At 38.0% G+C, this 17,951-nt stretch overlaps 1 protein-coding gene across 3 annotated transcripts in view; it reads right to left on the bottom strand.

Moving 5' to 3' along the window:
- LOC141405224 (protein qui-1) overlaps positions 1 to 17,951 on the bottom strand; it is a 442,299-nt gene that overhangs the window by 104,019 nt on the left and 320,329 nt on the right. For all 3 annotated transcript variants that reach the window (XM_073989320.1, XM_073989317.1, XM_073989318.1), the window contains exons 13-16: positions 5,705 to 5,851; positions 5,231 to 5,531; positions 1,995 to 2,118; positions 1,705 to 1,816 (exon numbers count right to left, since the gene is read on the bottom strand). In XM_073989320.1, the coding sequence (XP_073845421.1) occupies positions 1,705 to 1,816; positions 1,995 to 2,118; positions 5,231 to 5,531; positions 5,705 to 5,851 (684 nt within the window). The remainder of the gene's footprint in view (positions 1 to 1,704; positions 1,817 to 1,994; positions 2,119 to 5,230; positions 5,532 to 5,704; positions 5,852 to 17,951) is intronic.

Genomic DNA, 17,951 nt, shown 5'->3' on the forward strand with positions numbered 1-17,951 from the left:
TTTTAAAGCCATCTGTCAATACAAGACCAGTAGAAGGTGGTCTGCCTATAGAAGACCCTTTGTAGGTCTTCTGTCTATAGAAGACATTATGACGGTCTTCTGTTTATAGAACATCTTTTAAAGGGGTTGTGTCTATGAGAGGACTTTAGAAGATCCTCTGTCTATAGAAGATCCCTTCAAGATCTTCTACCTATGGATGTCCTTTTGAAGGTCTTCTGTTTAAAGAAGACACTTTTAATGTCTGCTGTCAATACAAGACCAGTAGAAGGTGGTCTGCTTTTGGGATACTTCTATAGAATACATTTTTATTATATAAGACCTTTAAGGTTTTCTGTCTATTTAAGTCCTTTCGAAGGCCTTCTGTGCAAGCTATTTTGTCTATAGACAATTTTTAAAATGTATTCTGCATATATAATATATTTTTATGATCTTATGTCTATATAAAATCTATTGGAGGTCCTCTGTCCATAAAAGACCTTTTAAAGGCCTTCTGTCTATAGAAGACCTTTTGAAGGTTTTCTCTCCATAGCAGACGTTTTAAAGATCTACTGTATATACAGGTCCTATCGGCGGCCTCCAGTTCAAGGTCTTCTGTCTACAAAATACCTTTATAGGGTCTTCCGTCCATAAAAGACCTTTCGAAGTTCTTCTTTTTATAGAAGACCTTTTGTAGGTCATGTGTATATTGAAATTCCTTAGAAAATCTCCTGCCATTTTCGCTGTCAAATAAATCTAAACAAAAGCTTTTAACCCTAACTCTTTTGCTTTATAGTTTTAAAAATAGAGATAAAATGTGTCTTCCTACCCTAAGATTACTGAATCACATTGACATTCGTTACGATACTTAACCTAGCGTTTCCAAGAAAATCTTTTACTTTCTCCCCCCTTTTTATTTTAAATTCTTTAAATTGATTTGATTAAGTTCTCTCTATCTCACTTTAGTTAGTCGTTCGTTATCGCTTCTTTTGCCATTTAAATGTTGTTCTCATTCTTTGAATGTGTCATTTAAGTGTTTTAGTTACTTCAGTGTGTGTGTGTGAGTTGCTTTGTCTTAAGGCAGAGAAAAAAAAAACGACGACAACAATTCAAGTTTATTATGCCAGACAATGGTATCAGCCGCATAATCCTCTGTTTCATTCCGAGGTTTATTCAGAAACGTCTAAAAGATCTGCACTGGAGATAATGTATTTTTATTTTGGGCAATAACATTAAAGACAATTGCTTTAACTAAAAACTCAATGAAATGTCATGGTGATGATGGAGGAGGAGAAGAAGAAGAAAACGACGGCAATGGAGATTGGTGTTTAAGTGGATTCGAAATAAGTTTTAGTCAAAAAGTAAAAAAAAATGTTATAAGGGGTTAAATCATTTGAAATGTCAAATGTGAGACTCTGTATAAGTCACTTGTAAGGCTACAATTTTTAGTTACGCTAAGTCGTTTAAGGTATTAAGCACAAGACAGATTTCAAGGAGTCTACTAACACCAGTTTTTGTGTTAACTTTGTTTTTAAGAAAGGATAAAAGAGCTTTTATTTCCTTATGGTCGGAGGAGTAAGGCCAGTTTTTGGTGGCCTTTGGGGTGTTTCTTTTGATGACTTTACTTAGACTTCTTGGACACATAGGACCTTTGTAAAAGCCTTTAGCAGGGTTTCCTGTGTGAAATGTTAAACTATAACACCCGAAATAAACCGCCTTTAAACTTACCACTTTTCCACTGTTGATGTCCGATATAACAATCGTTGAGTCTTCACTGCCATTGATGACCATGGTGTTATTAACGCCAGCGGCGACACTTGTCACAATCGAAGTGTTTGCTCTGCACACAAGAAAATAATTGAGGGTGGAGAAAAAGGAAAAAAACGAAAATGCAAAAAAAAAGAACAAGAATATATAAATATTGACTTCAAATTGGTGAAGATAGAATTTCAAAAGTTTCACACAGACACACCAACAAATACTACTACCACCACTACTTGCATGACAGACATACTTACTTAATGTGTGTTTTTAATTCACGCGTTGTCACGTTCCAAACAATCACAGTACCATCTTCGGAACCGGTCAATAATAGATCTGATTGTGGTGCTACTAGCAGGCACGTGACTGCCGCTGTATGACCTGGAAAATGGACAAACAAAAAACATAAATACGTAGTCAGAGAGATAAAGATGTTAGACAAAGAAACAAAGGAAATATTTATAAAGCAGAGACACACACACACAATTACACGCACACATTAAACATTGGAGCGGAAAAAGGAAACGGAAGTCAATTAAAGGCATGAGACATGTACCACACATACAAATGTATGTGTAATTTAATAACTAACAACAATATTTAGTGATAATCATTTTTTTGAGTTCATGGCTGGGACTCTAATGGAAGGCAGGCCGATATAAAGGGCCGAAGGTGGATCTCCTTAAAGCTACTTTTTGCAGACTTTAATGAAGAGAATTATTATGGCCATCATTAGTAGTTATTGTTGTACTGCATTATGTTGTGTGTGTGGCTACAACAGCATGTGCAGAGATTCATAATTAGTTAAATTATGTGAGAAAAACGTGACTTTTTAGTAAAAGTTTTCATAAGCGTGATGGATCTGAATTTTAACAACTTTAATATCACTTTCATGGCAGTGGTTAACTCGATGGGCTCAGTCAATCGTTCGACATATAACAATTTTTCCACAAACATCCCAGAAGGGACAAGGGAAACTTCTCTCATATCAATGACTGCAGCCCGATTCATATTAACCCCATGATATGGGACCTACTGTTTATCGCCGGGTCCGAACGGCGTGTCTTAAGACACCACTTGTAAAAAATTTTACATGGTTCAAATACTCAGAAAATGTCGCCAACATTACCGAAAGTTATTTTGCCACCGTTGAAAATGTTATGTTGCCTGGCCTGCGAATCGAACCGCAGACCTTTTGCAAGGCGGGTGTGCATACCACTGCACCACGGTGGCACCCCGTTTGACATATCAGATGCATGTAAACTGTGCTTTCAATCAAAATTGTGCTCACCAAACCGCACCTAATAAGGTCTTCCTATCGTTGAATCCAAACAGATTTTCGTTAAAAGAACTCAAAGTGTCAAAGTGGCATTCATAGGGAACATAAACGTCGCCATAGTGGTATTCTTACAATTTCAGCACTTCGAGAAGTGACATTAAACTGGATTAAAACGCAAGAGTGTTGAACCTGAGGTACCTGAAGAAGTGGACCGACTGTTCCAATTGCTGAAAATACATCCCTTTTGCATGCGGGAAATTGTGGACTTCATGTGTCGACGGTGCACAGAACTAAGCTCAACAAAAACTACCACTTATAGTTTTGTGATGGTCGCGACATACTGAGGAAGAATCGCAAGAGCTTCCCACAGATAAATTATAGAAATCCACGTTATATGCTGAACGTTAGCCGCTTTGAAAGGTCATAACCGAATGGTTTTATGGGGACCTTAATGTCCATCATGAGTTGTGACATTGGGTCCAAGGTAAAGAGCAGAGGGGCATGGAGCTAGTTGACCTGATTGATAGCTCTACGTTTTGCGGAGTCGTGGCAGAATTTGTGGGGAGTGTTAGAATTTTTATTGACCTAGTTTCAGACAGCTCACCAACTACCGCTTTAAAAAAACCGCCCAAAGTTTTGCATGTTCGGGTAGCAGAAAAGATGTTCCAGGGCATCAGCAGTGCTGCAGCCGCTCGCTATATACCTGTCCGAATTAATTTTTAATTTACTACAACAGAGAAGGACTAGGATTTAAAAGGGATTAGCGTGGAATCAGACAGTTGACAATGAATGTTAACAGGTTGGTCGATGGACAATAGCGGAGTGCTCAGATAATTTGAAGTGTTGCAATACTGGACTCAGAATAATTGAATTATCGGAATTGTGCGAAGATAGAACATCAGTTACGTTTGGCGACCTTACGCTGACTGATCCGAAGATTACCACAATGGTCGTCCACTATGCCGTAGATGACCGCAAAGATCGTCTTCTATACAGTAGATGACCCCAAGGGTCGTCTATTAACAGTAGATGACCCCAAGGGTCGTCTACTAACAGTAGATGACCCCAAGGGTCGTCTACTATACAGTAGATGACCCCAAGGGTCGTCTACTATACAGTAAATGACCCCAAGGGTCGTCTACTAACAGTAGATGACCCCAAGGGTCGTCTACTAACAGTAGATGACCCCAAGGGTCGTTTACTATACAGTAGATGACCCCAAGGGTCGTTTACTATACAGTAGATGACCCCAAGGGTCGTCTACTATACAGTAGATGACCCCAAGGGTCGTCTACTATACAGTAGATGACCCCAAGGGTCGTCTACTATACAGTAGATGACCCCAAGGGTCGTCTACTATACAGTAGATGACCCCAAGGGTCGTCTACTATACAGTAGATGACCCCAAGGGTCGTCTACTATACAGTAGATGACCCCAAGGGTCGTCTACTATACAGTAGATGACCCCAAGGTTCGTCTACTATATAGTAGATGACCCCAAGGGTCGTCTACTATACAGTAGATGACCCCAAGGGTCGTCTACTGTAGAGTAGATGACCTCAAGGGTCGTCTACTGTAGAGCAGATGACCTCAAGGGTCGTCTACTGTAGAGTAGATGACCCCAAGTGTCGTCTACTATACAGTAGGTGACCCCAAGGGTTTTCTACTATACCTTAGATGACCCCAAGGGTTGTCTGCTATACAGTAGATGACCCCAAGGGTCGTCTACTATACATTAGATGACCCCAAGGGTTGTCTATTATACAGTAGATGACCCCAAGGGTCGTCTACTATAGAGTAGATGACCCCAAGGGTCGTCTACTATAGAGTAGATGACTCCTAGGATCGTCTACTATACAGTAGATGACCCCAAGTGGTCATCTACTATGGCACCAGGATCTTTTACTGTAGAGTAAATCCCACCAAGGGTCGTCTATTGTAGAGTAGATGGTCCCAAGGGTCGTCTACTGTAAAGTATATAGCCTCAAGGGTCGTCTACTCTAGAGAAGATAGCCCCAGTGGTTGTCTACTCTAGAGTAAATGGTTCTAAGTGTCGCCTACTGTAAAGTAGATTGCCCCACAGGAGCCGTTTTAATAAATTACTTATACAAGATTACATCCTCATAACACAATCCTCTTACGCATCCATCCATATGTTTCCTAGCTCATTAGCTTGCTATTTTGTTATCAACGAATGATGTGAAATAAAATTACCTTTGAATATGTGATCCAATGAATTGCTCATTATGTGCCATAACTGGACGTCTCCGGATTTTGTGGCCAGAATTAAGTGTTGCTTTGTTGGTGCGACACAAATGTCACGTATTGGACCCGTTCCGGACACGGTCATTGTGCGTATTTGTGAAGGCAGTGGTGCTGGTAACCAACCGGTTAGAGGCACCAATAGCGGCACCGTATAACCATCACACCAGGCTGTCGCTGAACGTACTGTCATGCTTAATAGTGATGTGTCATTTTCATCATGTTCACTGATTGGCCTTAACCAGGCTATTAACTGTGATGCGGGTGGGGAAGGGAAGAAAGAGAATAATGGAAAAATACATAAATGTTGCAATTACGCGATAAAAGAAAAAATAGAAAACAGAAAATTCGATGGTAAAAGTTTTCCCTTGCAGTTAATGTTAGCGATGGCTTCATCTTCTGCCCCTTCGTTGTTGATTGCCTTACCTGGGCTCCCAATTGCATGGGGTCACGTGTCAAGACATCGCTTGACTTGCGTATGGTATAGTAGATAAGTTCAATATCACGATCCAATAAATAGCAGCGTACATGTTCTATTAGACACCGTAGGTAGCTAATGGAAACAGTTTGCACCTGTCAGGAAGGAAACAACAAAAAAAGAAGAAGAAATAAGAACATAAAGAAGTTAAAAGTAGATAAAATTTTGTTGGCATGTCGTACAAAGTATTTCGTTTCACAAAAGTACGTGACTGTGGAAGTTTTTGTAAAAGATATGCATTTTTGAGCATTTTAATAGAAGTCAAAATATTTTATTTAGTTAAGGGGAATAAAAACACTTAATGTCAGAATTTCAAACACCCAGAAGCATATTTTGGAAAGTTAAAGACTGTAAGATGATTGATATTAGATTGTAAAGAGAAGAAATATGTTCGCCATAGAAGATTGTGAGTTTTTTTATAGATTTCAGGAGACCCAAATGACCACGATAAAATTGGATTTTTAAAGAATTTTGGAGCAACCAAAGACAACAATAAACGTGGATTTTTTGGAGCAACCAAAGGCCACAATAAACTTGGTTTTTTTAAGGTTTTTTTTGGAACAACCAAAGACCACAATAAACGCGATTTTTTAAAGACTTATTGGAGGTCCCAAAGGCCACAATCAACGTGGATTTTTTAAAGATTCTTAGGAACAACAAAAACCACAATAAGCGTGGTTCTATTTGTTTTAAGAACAACCCAAGGCCGCAATAAACATGGATTTTTTAAAGATTCTTAGGAACAATTTTCAGGAGGTCCCGAAGGCCACAATGAACGTGGATTTTGTAACGATTCATAGGAACAACTTTTAAGATGCCCCGAAGGCCACAATAAACGTGGATTTTTTAAAGCCTTTTAGTAGGTACCAAAGGCGCAATAAGCGTGGATTTTTTAAAGATTTTTAAGAACAACCTTTTTTCTCAGAAATTTTCTATGGTGTACCCTTTCTTTCTGAAATGGTCTATGACAGCATCCTTTCTTTCAGAAAGGGTCTGTGGAAACACCCTTTCTTCCAGAAAAGGTCTATGGAATCACCCTTGCTTTTTGAAAGGGTCTATGGAAGAACCCTATCTTTAAAAAAGGGTCTATAGGACCACCTTTTCTTTAAGAAAGTGTCTTTGGAAGCACCCTTTTTTCAGAAAGGGTCTACGGAAGCATCCTTTCGTTCAAAAAGGATCTATGGCAGCGCCCTTTATTATAGAAATTGTCTTTGAAAAGACCTTTTCATTGAGAAAGGATATTTGGCAGCACCCTTTCTTTCAGAAAGTGTCTATGGCAGCACACTTTCTTTCAGAAAGGGTCTATGGCAGCAGCCTTTCTTTCAGAAAATGTCTTTGGAAGCACACCTTCCTTCTGAAAGGGTCTGTAAAGCACCCGTTTTTCTGAATGGGTTTGTAAAAGCACCCTTTCTTTCAGAATGCTTGCATACAAGCACCCTTTCTTTCAGAAAGGTTGCATAGAAGCACCCCTTCTTTCAGAAAGGTTGCATAGAGGCACCTGCATAGAAGCACTCTTTCTTTCAGAAAGGTTGCATAGAGGCACCAGCATAGAAGCACCCTTTCTTTCAGAAAGGTTGAATAGAAGCACCCTTTCTTTCAGAAAGGTTGAATAGAAGCACCCTTTCTTTCAGAAAGGTTGAATAGAAGCACCCTTTCTTTCAGAAAGGTTGAATAGAAGCACCCTTTCTTTCAGAAAGGTTGAATAGAAGCACCCTTTCTTTCAGAAAGGTTGAATAGAAGCACCCTTTCTTTCAGAAAGGTTGAATAGAAGCACCCTTTCTTTCAGAAAGGTTGAATAGAAGCACCCTTTCTTTCAGAAAGGTTGAATAGAAGCACCCTTTCTTTCAGAAAGGTTGAATAGAAGCACCCTTTCTTTCAGAAAGGTTGAATAGAAGCACCCTTTCTTTCAGAAAGGTTGAATAGAAGCACCCTTTCTTTCAGAAAGGTTGAATAGAAGCACCCTTTCTTTCAGAAAGGTTGAATAGAAGCACCCTTTCTTTCAGAAAGGTTGAATAGAAGCACCCTTTCTTTCAGAAAGGTTGAATAGAAGCACCCTTTCTTTCAGAAAGGTTGAATAGAAGCACCCTTTCTTTCAGAAAGGTTGAATAGAAGCACCCTTTCTTTCAGAAAGGTTGAATAGAAGCACCCTTTCTTTCAGAAAGGTTGAATAGAAGCACCCTTTCTTTCAGAAAGGTTGAATAGAAGCACCCTTTCTTTCAGAAAGGTTGAATAGAAGCACCCTTTCTTTCAGAAAGGTTGAATAGAAGCACCCTTTCTTTCAGAAAGGTTGAATAGAAGCACCCTTTCTTTCAGAAAGGTTGAATAGAAGCACCCTTTCTTTCAGAAAGGTTGAATAGAAGCACCATTTCTTTCAGAATGGTTGAATAGAAGCACCCTTTCTTTCAGAAAGGTTGAATAGAAGCACCATTTCTTTCAGAATGGTTGAATAGAAGCACCCTTTCTTTCAGAAAGGTTGAATAGAAGCACCCTTTCTTTCAGAAAGGTTGAATAGAAGCACCCTTTCTTTCAGAAAGGTTGAATAGAAGCACCCTTTCTTTCAGAAAGGTTGAATAGAAGCACCCTTTCTTTCAGAAAGGTTGAATAGAAGCACCCTTTCTTTCAGAAAGGTTGAATAGAAGCACCCTTTCTTTCAGAAAGGTTGAATAGAAGCACCCTTTCTTTCAGAAAGGTTGAATAGAAGCACCCTTTCTTTCAGAAAGGTTGAATAGAAGCACCCTTTCTTTCAGAAAGGTTGAATAGAAGCACCCTTTCTTTCAGAAAGGTTGAATAGAAGCACCCTTTCTTTCAGAAAGGTTGAATAGAAGCACCCTTTCTTTCAGAAAGGTTGAATAGAAGCACCCTTTCTTTCAGAAAGGTTGAATAGAAGCACCCTTTCTTTCAGAAAGGTTGAATAGAAGCACCCTTTCTTTCAGAAAGGTTGAATAGAAGCACCCTTTCTTTCAGAAAGGTTGAATAGAAGCACCCTTTCTTTCAGAAAGGTTGAATAGAAGCACCCTTTCTTTCAGAAAGGTTGAATAGAAGCACCCTTTCTTTCAGAAAGGTTGAATAGAAGCACCCTTTCTTTCAGAAAGGTTGAATAGAAGCACCCTTTCTTTCAGAAAGGTTGAATAGAAGCACCCTTTCTTTCAGAAAGGTTGAATAGAAGCACCCTTTCTTTCAGAAAGGTTGAATAGAAGCACCCTTTCTTTCAGAAAGGTTGAATAGAAGCACCCTTTCTTTCAGAAAGGTTGAATAGAAGCACCCTTTCTTTCAGAAAGGTTGAATAGAAGCACCCTTTCTTTCAGAAAGGTTGAATAGAAGCACCCTTTCTTTCAGAAAGGTTGAATAGAAGCACCCTTTCTTTCAGAAAGGTTGAATAGAAGCACCCTTTCTTTCAGAAAGGTTGAATAGAAGCACCCTTTCTTTCAGAAAGGTTGAATAGAAGCACCCTTTCTTTCAGAAAGGTTGAATAGAAGCACCCTTTCTTTCAGAAAGGTTGAATAGAAGCACCCTTTCTTTCAGAAAGGTTGAATAGAAGCACCCTTTCTTTCAGAAAGGTTGAATAGAAGCACCCTTTCTTTCAGAAAGGTTGAATAGAAGCACCCTTTCTTTCAGAAAGGTTGAATAGAAGCACCCTTTCTTTCAGAAAGGTTGAATAGAAGCACCCTTTCTTTCAGAAAGGTTGAATAGAAGCACCCTTTCTTTCAGAAAGGTTGAATAGAAGCACCCTTTCTTTCAGAAAGGTTGAATAGAAGCACCCTTTCTTTCAGAAAGGTTGAATAGAAGCACCCTTTCTTTCAGAAAGGTTGAATAGAAGCACCCTTTCTTTCAGAAAGGTTGAATAGAAGCACCCTTTCTTTCAGAAAGGTTGAATAGAAGCACCCTTTCTTTCAGAAAGGTTGAATAGAAGCACCCTTTCTTTCAGAAAGGTTGAATAGAAGCACCCTTTCTTTCAGAAAGGTTGAATAGAAGCACCCTTTCTTTCAGAAAGGTTGAATAGAAGCACCCTTTCTTTCAGAAAGGTTGAATAGAAGCACCCTTTCTTTCAGAAAGGTTGAATAGAAGCACCCTTTCTTTCAGAAAGGTTGAATAGAAGCACCCTTTCTTTCAGAAAGGTTGAATAGAAGCACCCTTTCTTTCAGAAAGGTTGAATAGAAGCACCCTTTCTTTCAGAAAGGTTGAATAGAAGCACCCTTTCTTTCAGAAAGGTTGAATAGAAGCACCCTTTCTTTCAGAAAGGTTGAATAGAAGCACCCTTTCTTTCAGAAAGGTTGAATAGAAGCACCCTTTCTTTCAGAAAGGTTGAATAGAAGCACCCTTTCTTTCAGAAAGGTTGAATAGAAGCACCCTTTCTTTCAGAAAGGTTGAATAGAAGCACCCTTTCTTTCAGAAAGGTTGAATAGAAGCACCCTTTCTTTCAGAAAGGTTGAATAGAAGCACCCTTTCTTTCAGAAAGGTTGAATAGAAGCACCCTTTCTTTCAGAAAGGTTGAATAGAAGCACCCTTTCTTTCAGAAAGGTTGAATAGAAGCACCCTTTCTTTCAGAAAGGTTGAATAGAAGCACCCTTTCTTTCAGAAAGGTTGAATAGAAGCACCCTTTCTTTCAGAAAGGTTGAATAGAAGCACCCTTTCTTTCAGAAAGGTTGAATAGAAGCACCCTTTCTTTCAGAAAGGTTGAATAGAAGCACCCTTTCTTTCAGAAAGGTTGAATAGAAGCACCCTTTCTTTCAGAAAGGTTGAATAGAAGCACCCTTTCTTTCAGAAAGGTTGAATAGAAGCACCCTTTCTTTCAGAAAGGTTGAATAGAAGCACCCTTTCTTTCAGAAAGGTTGAATAGAAGCACCCTTTCTTTCAGAAAGGTTGAATAGAAGCACCCTTTCTTTCAGAAAGGTTGAATAGAAGCACCCTTTCTTTCAGAAAGGTTGAATAGAAGCACCCTTTCTTTCAGAAAGGTTGAATAGAAGCACCCTTTCTTTCAGAAAGGTTGAATAGAAGCACCCTTTCTTTCAGAAAGGTTGAATAGAAGCACCCTTTCTTTCAGAAAGGTTGAATAGAAGCACCCTTTCTTTCAGAAAGGTTGAATAGAAGCACCCTTTCTTTCAGAAAGGTTGAATAGAAGCACCCTTTCTTTCAGAAAGGTTGAATAGAAGCACCCTTTCTTTCAGAAAGGTTGAATAGAAGCACCCTTTCTTTCAGAAAGGTTGAATAGAAGCACCCTTTCTTTCAGAAAGGTTGAATAGAAGCACCCTTTCTTTCAGAAAGGTTGAATAGAAGCACCCTTTCTTTCAGAAAGGTTGAATAGAAGCACCCTTTCTTTCAGAAAGGTTGAATAGAAGCACCCTTTCTTTCAGAAAGGTTGAATAGAAGCACCCTTTCTTTCAGAAAGGTTGAATAGAAGCACCCTTTCTTTCAGAAAGGTTGAATAGAAGCACCCTTTCTTTCAGAAAGGTTGAATAGAAGCACCCTTTCTTTCAGAAAGGTTGAATAGAAGCACCCTTTCTTTCAGAAAGGTTGAATAGAAGCACCCTTTCTTTCAGAAAGGTTGAATAGAAGCACCCTTTCTTTCAGAAAGGTTGAATAGAAGCACCCTTTCTTTCAGAAAGGTTGAATAGAAGCACCCTTTCTTTCAGAAAGGTTGAATAGAAGCACCCTTTCTTTCAGAAAGGTTGAATAGAAGCACCCTTTCTTTCAGAAAGGTTGAATAGAAGCACCCTTTCTTTCAGAAAGGTTGAATAGAAGCACCCTTTCTTTCAGAAAGGTTGAATAGAAGCACCCTTTCTTTCAGAAAGGTTGAATAGAAGCACCCTTTCTTTCAGAAAGGTTGAATAGAAGCACCCTTTCTTTCAGAAAGGTTGAATAGAAGCACCCTTTCTTTCAGAAAGGTTGAATAGAAGCACCCTTTCTTTCAGAAAGGTTGAATAGAAGCACCCTTTCTTTCATAAAGGTTGAATAGAAGCACCCTTTCTTTCAGAAAGGTTGAATAGAAGCACCCTTTCTTTCAGAAAGGTTGAATAGAAGCACCCTTTCTTTCAGAAAGGTTGCATAGAAGCACCCTTTCTTTCAGAAAGGTTGCATAGAAGACCCTTTCTTTCAGAAAGGTTGCATAGAAACACCCTTTCTCTCAGAAAGGTTGCATAGAAACACCCTTTCTCTCAGAAAGGTTGCATAGAAGCACCCTTTCTTTCAGAAAGGTTGCATAGAAGCACCCTTTTTTTCAGAAAGGTTGTATAGAAGCACCCTTTCTTTCAGAAAGGTTGCATAGAAGCACCCTTTTTTTCAGAAAGGTTGAATAGAAGCACCCTTTCTTTCAGAAAGGTTGCATAGAAACACCCTTTCTTTCAGAAAGGTTGCATAGAAGCACCCTTTCTTTCAGAAAGGTTGCATAGAAGCACCCTTTCTTTTAGAAAGGTTGCATAGAAGCACCCTTTCTTTCAGAAAGGTTGCATAGAAGCACCCTTTCTTTCAGAAAGGTTGCATAGAAACACCCTTTCTTTCAGAAAGGTTGCATAGAAGCACCCTTTCTTTTAGAAAGGTTGCATAGAAGCACCCTTTCTTTCAGAAAGGTTGCATAGAAGCACCCTTTTTTTCAGAAAGGTTACATAGAAGCACCCTTTCTTTCAGAAAGGTTGCATAGAAGCACCATTTCTGAAGCATTCTGAAGCATCCTTTCGTTCAGAAAGGATCTATGGCAGCGCCCTTTCTTTAAGAAAGTGTCTTTGGAAGCACCCTTTCTTTCAGACAGTGTCTTTGGAAGCACACGTTCTTTCTAAAAGGGTCTATAAAGCACCCGTTTTTATGAAAGCGTTTGTAAAAGCACCCGTTTTTATGAAAGGGTTTGTAAAAGCACCCGTTTTTATGAAAGGGTTTGTAAAAGCACCCGTTCTTTATAAGAGGATCTATAGAAGCACCAATTTTTCAGAAAGGTTGCATAGAAGCACCCGTTCTTTCTAAAAGGGTCTATAGAAGCACCAACCTTTCAGAAAGTTTGCGTAGAAGCACCCGTTTCTGAAATGGTCTATAGAAGCACCCGTTCTTTCTAAAAGGGTCTATAGAAGCACCCGTTCTTTCTAAAAGGGTCTATAGACCTTCCAGAAAGGTTTCATAGAAACACCCTTTCTTTCAGAAAGGTTTCATAGAAACACCCTTTCTTTCAGAAAGGTTGCATGGAAGCACCCTCTCTTTCAGAAAGGGTCTATAGAGGGACCCTCTCTGTCAGAAAGGGTCTATAGAGGGACCCTCTCTGTCAGAAAGGGTCTATAAAAGCACCCTCCCTTTCAGAAAGGATCTATAGAAGCACCCTCTCTTTCTGAAAGGGTCTATAAAAGCATCCTCTCTTTCTGAAAAGGTATATAGAAGCCCCCTCTCTTTCAGTAAGGGTCTGAAGAAGCGATGTTCTTTCGGAAAGGGTCCATGGAAGCAACTGTTTTTTGAAAGGTTGTATAGAAGTACCTGTTCTTTCAGAAAGGTTGTATAGAAGCACTCTTTCTGACCGAAAGGGTTTATAGAAGGGTGCTTTAGTTTTTCAACTAGTTTGCTGATGCAACCTCAAACACGGTTCAATTGTCCTGCAATGATGTATAAATAGAGTATTTTTAACTCAATGACTATATAGTTGAACAGACATTTACTGAGTCTACCACAAAATATTCCAGCCATGATGAAATTAGGTCATATCGCAACAAAAAAGAAGACTCACTTGCAACTACATTCTCTTTCATAAAGTACCTTTCTAGGAATATGTAAACCATCCATTGTAGTGATGCACGTTGACAGGTTATGTCAGTCGGATAGTTAAAACTTTAATGAGTTTTAAGTTTGCGATTGTCGCGGCCACATTCTCTCCTCCACTTTTTATGGGTGGAGTTTGCAAAATGTTGAAATTTTTGTTTGTGTAATGAAACAATTCCCATAACCTCAAAGAGGAACATTCAAAATTGTGGGGAGGACGAGTAGCGAAGCTCAAGCTCTTAATGACATGGCGCCTGGCATTGTTTTGTCAACACTTGGAAACATTTGGTGGCATGGCAAAACATTGCAAAGAGACGTAAAGATAAGTTCATGCAGTTACTGTTGTTGTTGTTCTCGTTGTTGACTAAATGCAGTTATTTTTGCAATTAATGTCACTTCTGCTACTGACTTGCTTTCCGCCAACAACCCTCATTCAAATGAGGCCATCGAAGAAAAAGTAATTTTCTTTTATTCTTCCCTACAACAGTTGACATGTTTCTGTTTAGTTTTGAAAGTTTTTCCCAAGTTTTTTTTTCCAGCAATTGATGTTGAAGGAGATGTGGATTATATAAGTGTGTAGGGTTTTGAGTTGTTGGGAGTTGTCGTGGGTTGTATAGAACTGGATTTCAGAGATGTCTTTAATTAAGAAACTTTGATAGATAATTTATGCTTGCACTAATTCCTAATTAATTGGCAAAGGCTAATAAGAATAATAAATAAGTCGCAAGTTCAGATTAAAATGGTACCTTATTAAGGTGTAGGTATATGGAAGGAACGACCACAAGATTTTCAGGACCACATAAGAGTGGAGTTTTTAAAGAATTTTAGGAGTAACCAAACCCCAAAACTATAGCGGATTGTGGAGTAATAAAAGATTCGAAGAATTTTTAAAACAAAAACAAGTGGGAAAAGGCTATAGTCGGTACGGGGCCGACTATGTGATACCCTACACCACTACCTCTGTGCATAATCTTTTCACTCGAAAACATTTCTTTTAGGGAGATACGAAAGTTTTCACCTATCTGGCTTTTACACCAAATGACTTAAAGCGAACTGAACCAAAAAAATTAATATTTGATTTTATATTTGACTAGTATCGACATAACCAACATCAATGTGCTTCTATCTCTGTGAGAAAATTTCGTGATGATCCGATCAAATTCCGACCTGTAGTGTGATTGCAGAAAATGCGATATCTCTATTATTTGGCCACCAACGCCAACCTACTTTGCACAATTTTAAAGATGGGATTTTCTACTTTCTTAGTCAGGCTTTGCTTTTAGATGGGCCCAACCAAAGGTGTGATATTCGCCATTATTATTAAAATCGCAAAAATGAAATGTTGGGTTCTATTAGCGACTATTGCGATATCTTCGTTGTATGGCCATCTACATCGTTGTAAAGGTGATATTTTCTACTTTCCTTGCCAGGTTTTGCTTTTTATATACCCCTTATAGACGCTGAGATATTTGCTTTGGAATAAAATGTTGACTTTTTCTCCAAATAAATTTTTTGCTCATTTCGACCCCTAAATATTATCCTAACATCACCAAAATCAATAGGCTTCTTCCTCTTCCATTAACCCTCAAAATTTCATGACGATCCGATAAAAATTGCGACCTGTAGCGTGATTTCCAAAAAAATGGATAAATGGGATGTATTACCGACTATTGCGATATCTCCAGAGCAATTGTCCAAATAGACAGCTATGATGACAATATCTTTGAGGCCCCGGGTAATTGGGAAAACAAAGATTGTGCCAGTGCTAATAAATAAAAAAAGATTATTATATTTTTTCCATATGGACACACACCTCCCACCGAGATCATGTTTTATATAGGTATATGACGTTTTCGAAGTTTTGACGGTCGATAGCTCTCAGCTGTTGACGACGTGTCTAAATTATCTCGTGTGTGACATAAAAAAATCGCCTTTAAAATTCCTAAAAGACAATACAAACCGGGGATTCCAACTTCCCCAGAAAATGTCTTAGCTCCAAAGATGGCTCGACATAACTATTGGACTCCACTGCAGGCGTCCGCAGATTCTGAAGAAGAAATTATGGACAATGAAAATAGTCCGCCAAAAAAAGAATATGTTTCACCAATCAAAGTGCTATCGCATGATACTGCATATTTTCATAGACTCTTTAAAGCTCAATCTATTACGAAATATTTGATTAAGAAAATATCCATTGGTATTAAAATCATCAGTGAATCACTTGAAGTTTTTGAAATAATAACACGTGTATTAAAAGAACATAATTGTCAATTTTTTGCTCACGAGTCAAAGTACAATAAACCATATAAATTTGTATTGTATGATCTTGAAGCAATACCAGCTGATGATGTCAAAAAAGAACTCAATTCTCTTGGCTACAAGTGCGTTGAAGTTAAACAAATAATAAAGAAATATGGAGAATACTCCGATACCATCTATATTGTCTCATTTGAAAACGGTTCTATCCGACTCAATGATCTCAAAAAGAACACCACTTCTCTATTTCGTACCATTGTGTGATGGGATTACCAAAGAAAAATTAAAAATAAACCAATTCAATGCTTCAATTGTCAAATGTATGGTCATGGGGAGAGATGCTGCTCCATCAAAACGAAATGTGGTTATTGTTCAGGAAGGCACAAAACTACTGAGTGCACAATGCAAGATAAACTCAAGTGTGCTAATTGCTCAAAAAATCATGCAGCCAATGACAAGGCATGCGAAATAAGAGAGAATTTCCTGAAAATAAGGGAACATATACAAAACCGAAATATAAATAAACAACAAAGATCTGCCAGACGTGACGTAAAAGTAAACAACAACACTGCAACTATGAGTACATTCCCAAATTTGCCAAAAACAACACCACCTGTTGGTACCGTAAGGAAAGAGTGGCCCTCAAATAATGGAGTGACAACGAGAGACGACAATTTATTCTCTGTAGAAGAAATTAGTAATTTAACATTTGAGATTATTCAAAATTTAAGAGGTTGTAAAACCAAAGATGAACAGTTCCATGTTGTCACACAACTGGCTGTTAAATATTTATATTCAGTATAAATGATTTTTTGTTCCTTAAAAATAATGTTTTGGAATTGCAGAAGCATTAAACATAAATATGATGAACTTTTTAATTTTGTATACGAAAATAAAATTGCTATTTGCATTCTTACAGAAACATGGTTAACAACATCAGACAGATTCCCTTACAGTGATTTTAAATGCATAAGATATGATCGAAAAGAAAAAATAGGAGGTGGAGTAGCAGTGCTAGTGAATAAAAATATTGATATTATAAACACAATGTCTATTCAAACTTCATTGATTGAAAATATAGGTATAACAATTAATTCAAAAGATGTAGGAGACATTAATATTATAGGTGTATACTTTCCAGGTGGAGCAGTAAATGAAAGATCACGAGTTCTGTATAGAAAAGATCTGAGAAAAATATTAAATATTAACGCCAGAACCATAATATGTGGCGACCTAAATAGTAGACATAGGAATTGGAATTGCAATAGAGCAAATTCATGGGGTAATATTTTAGTAGATACTATTACAACTCTTCCATATTCAGTAGTCTATCCTCAAACTCCAACTTATGTCCCAACGAGATCAAACGTTCTGCCATCTACATTGGATATCATATGTACAAATATTCCAGAACATATCAATCAACCAGAGACAATAAATGATTTAAATTCAGACCATTTGCCCGTACTTTGCAAACTAAATTTGCAATGCAATCAAACAGAGCACCTGATTTACAACTACAATAGAGCTAATTGGTCTAGATTTAAATCACATATTAACAATCAAATTGCCCACCTTTCGACCGACTTTAAAAATATTTCCGATGTAAATAGCATAGATTCATGTGTAGAGTTTTTCACAAAAACGCTGAATAATGCGGTAGAAAACTCTGTTCCTAAAATCAATCACAAGTTTAAACCTAATAGTCTTCCAAAACATATACGATCATTTATTCAAGTGAGGAATTTCTATAGACGCCAGTGGAAAAGATACAGATATCAGAGTGACTTCAACATGATGAATAAATATTCTGTACATATCCATTGCGAGTTAAAGACTTTAAAAAACAAATCATGGAACAATAAAATAAGTGATCTCGATAAAAACTCTAAACCTTTCTGGAATATTTCCAAGTGTTTAAGGAAGAAAAAGTCTTTTATTCCGCCTCTAAAGAAAGATGAATCCACTTTTTACAGTGACGCAGAAAAGGCTGATCAATTTGCACAAAATTTTCTTGAAAACCACAACATTGCAAACAACCTTGGCGAACCTGGTAATACAAGAGTTGTGCAAACTATATACACTCGTTTTACCTCTTTGAAAATTTACACCGGTTCTGATGAATACATTAGTAAGGATGAAATTATAGCAATAATTAACAATTTAAATATGAGAAAGGCGGCCGGTTTAGATGGTATCAAAAATATCCTC

Source organism: Musca autumnalis, unplaced genomic scaffold, assembly GCF_047663935.1.
Source record: "Musca autumnalis isolate F117 unplaced genomic scaffold, ASM4766393v1 scaffold_5, whole genome shotgun sequence".
NCBI lineage: Eukaryota > Metazoa > Arthropoda > Insecta > Diptera > Muscidae > Musca > Musca autumnalis.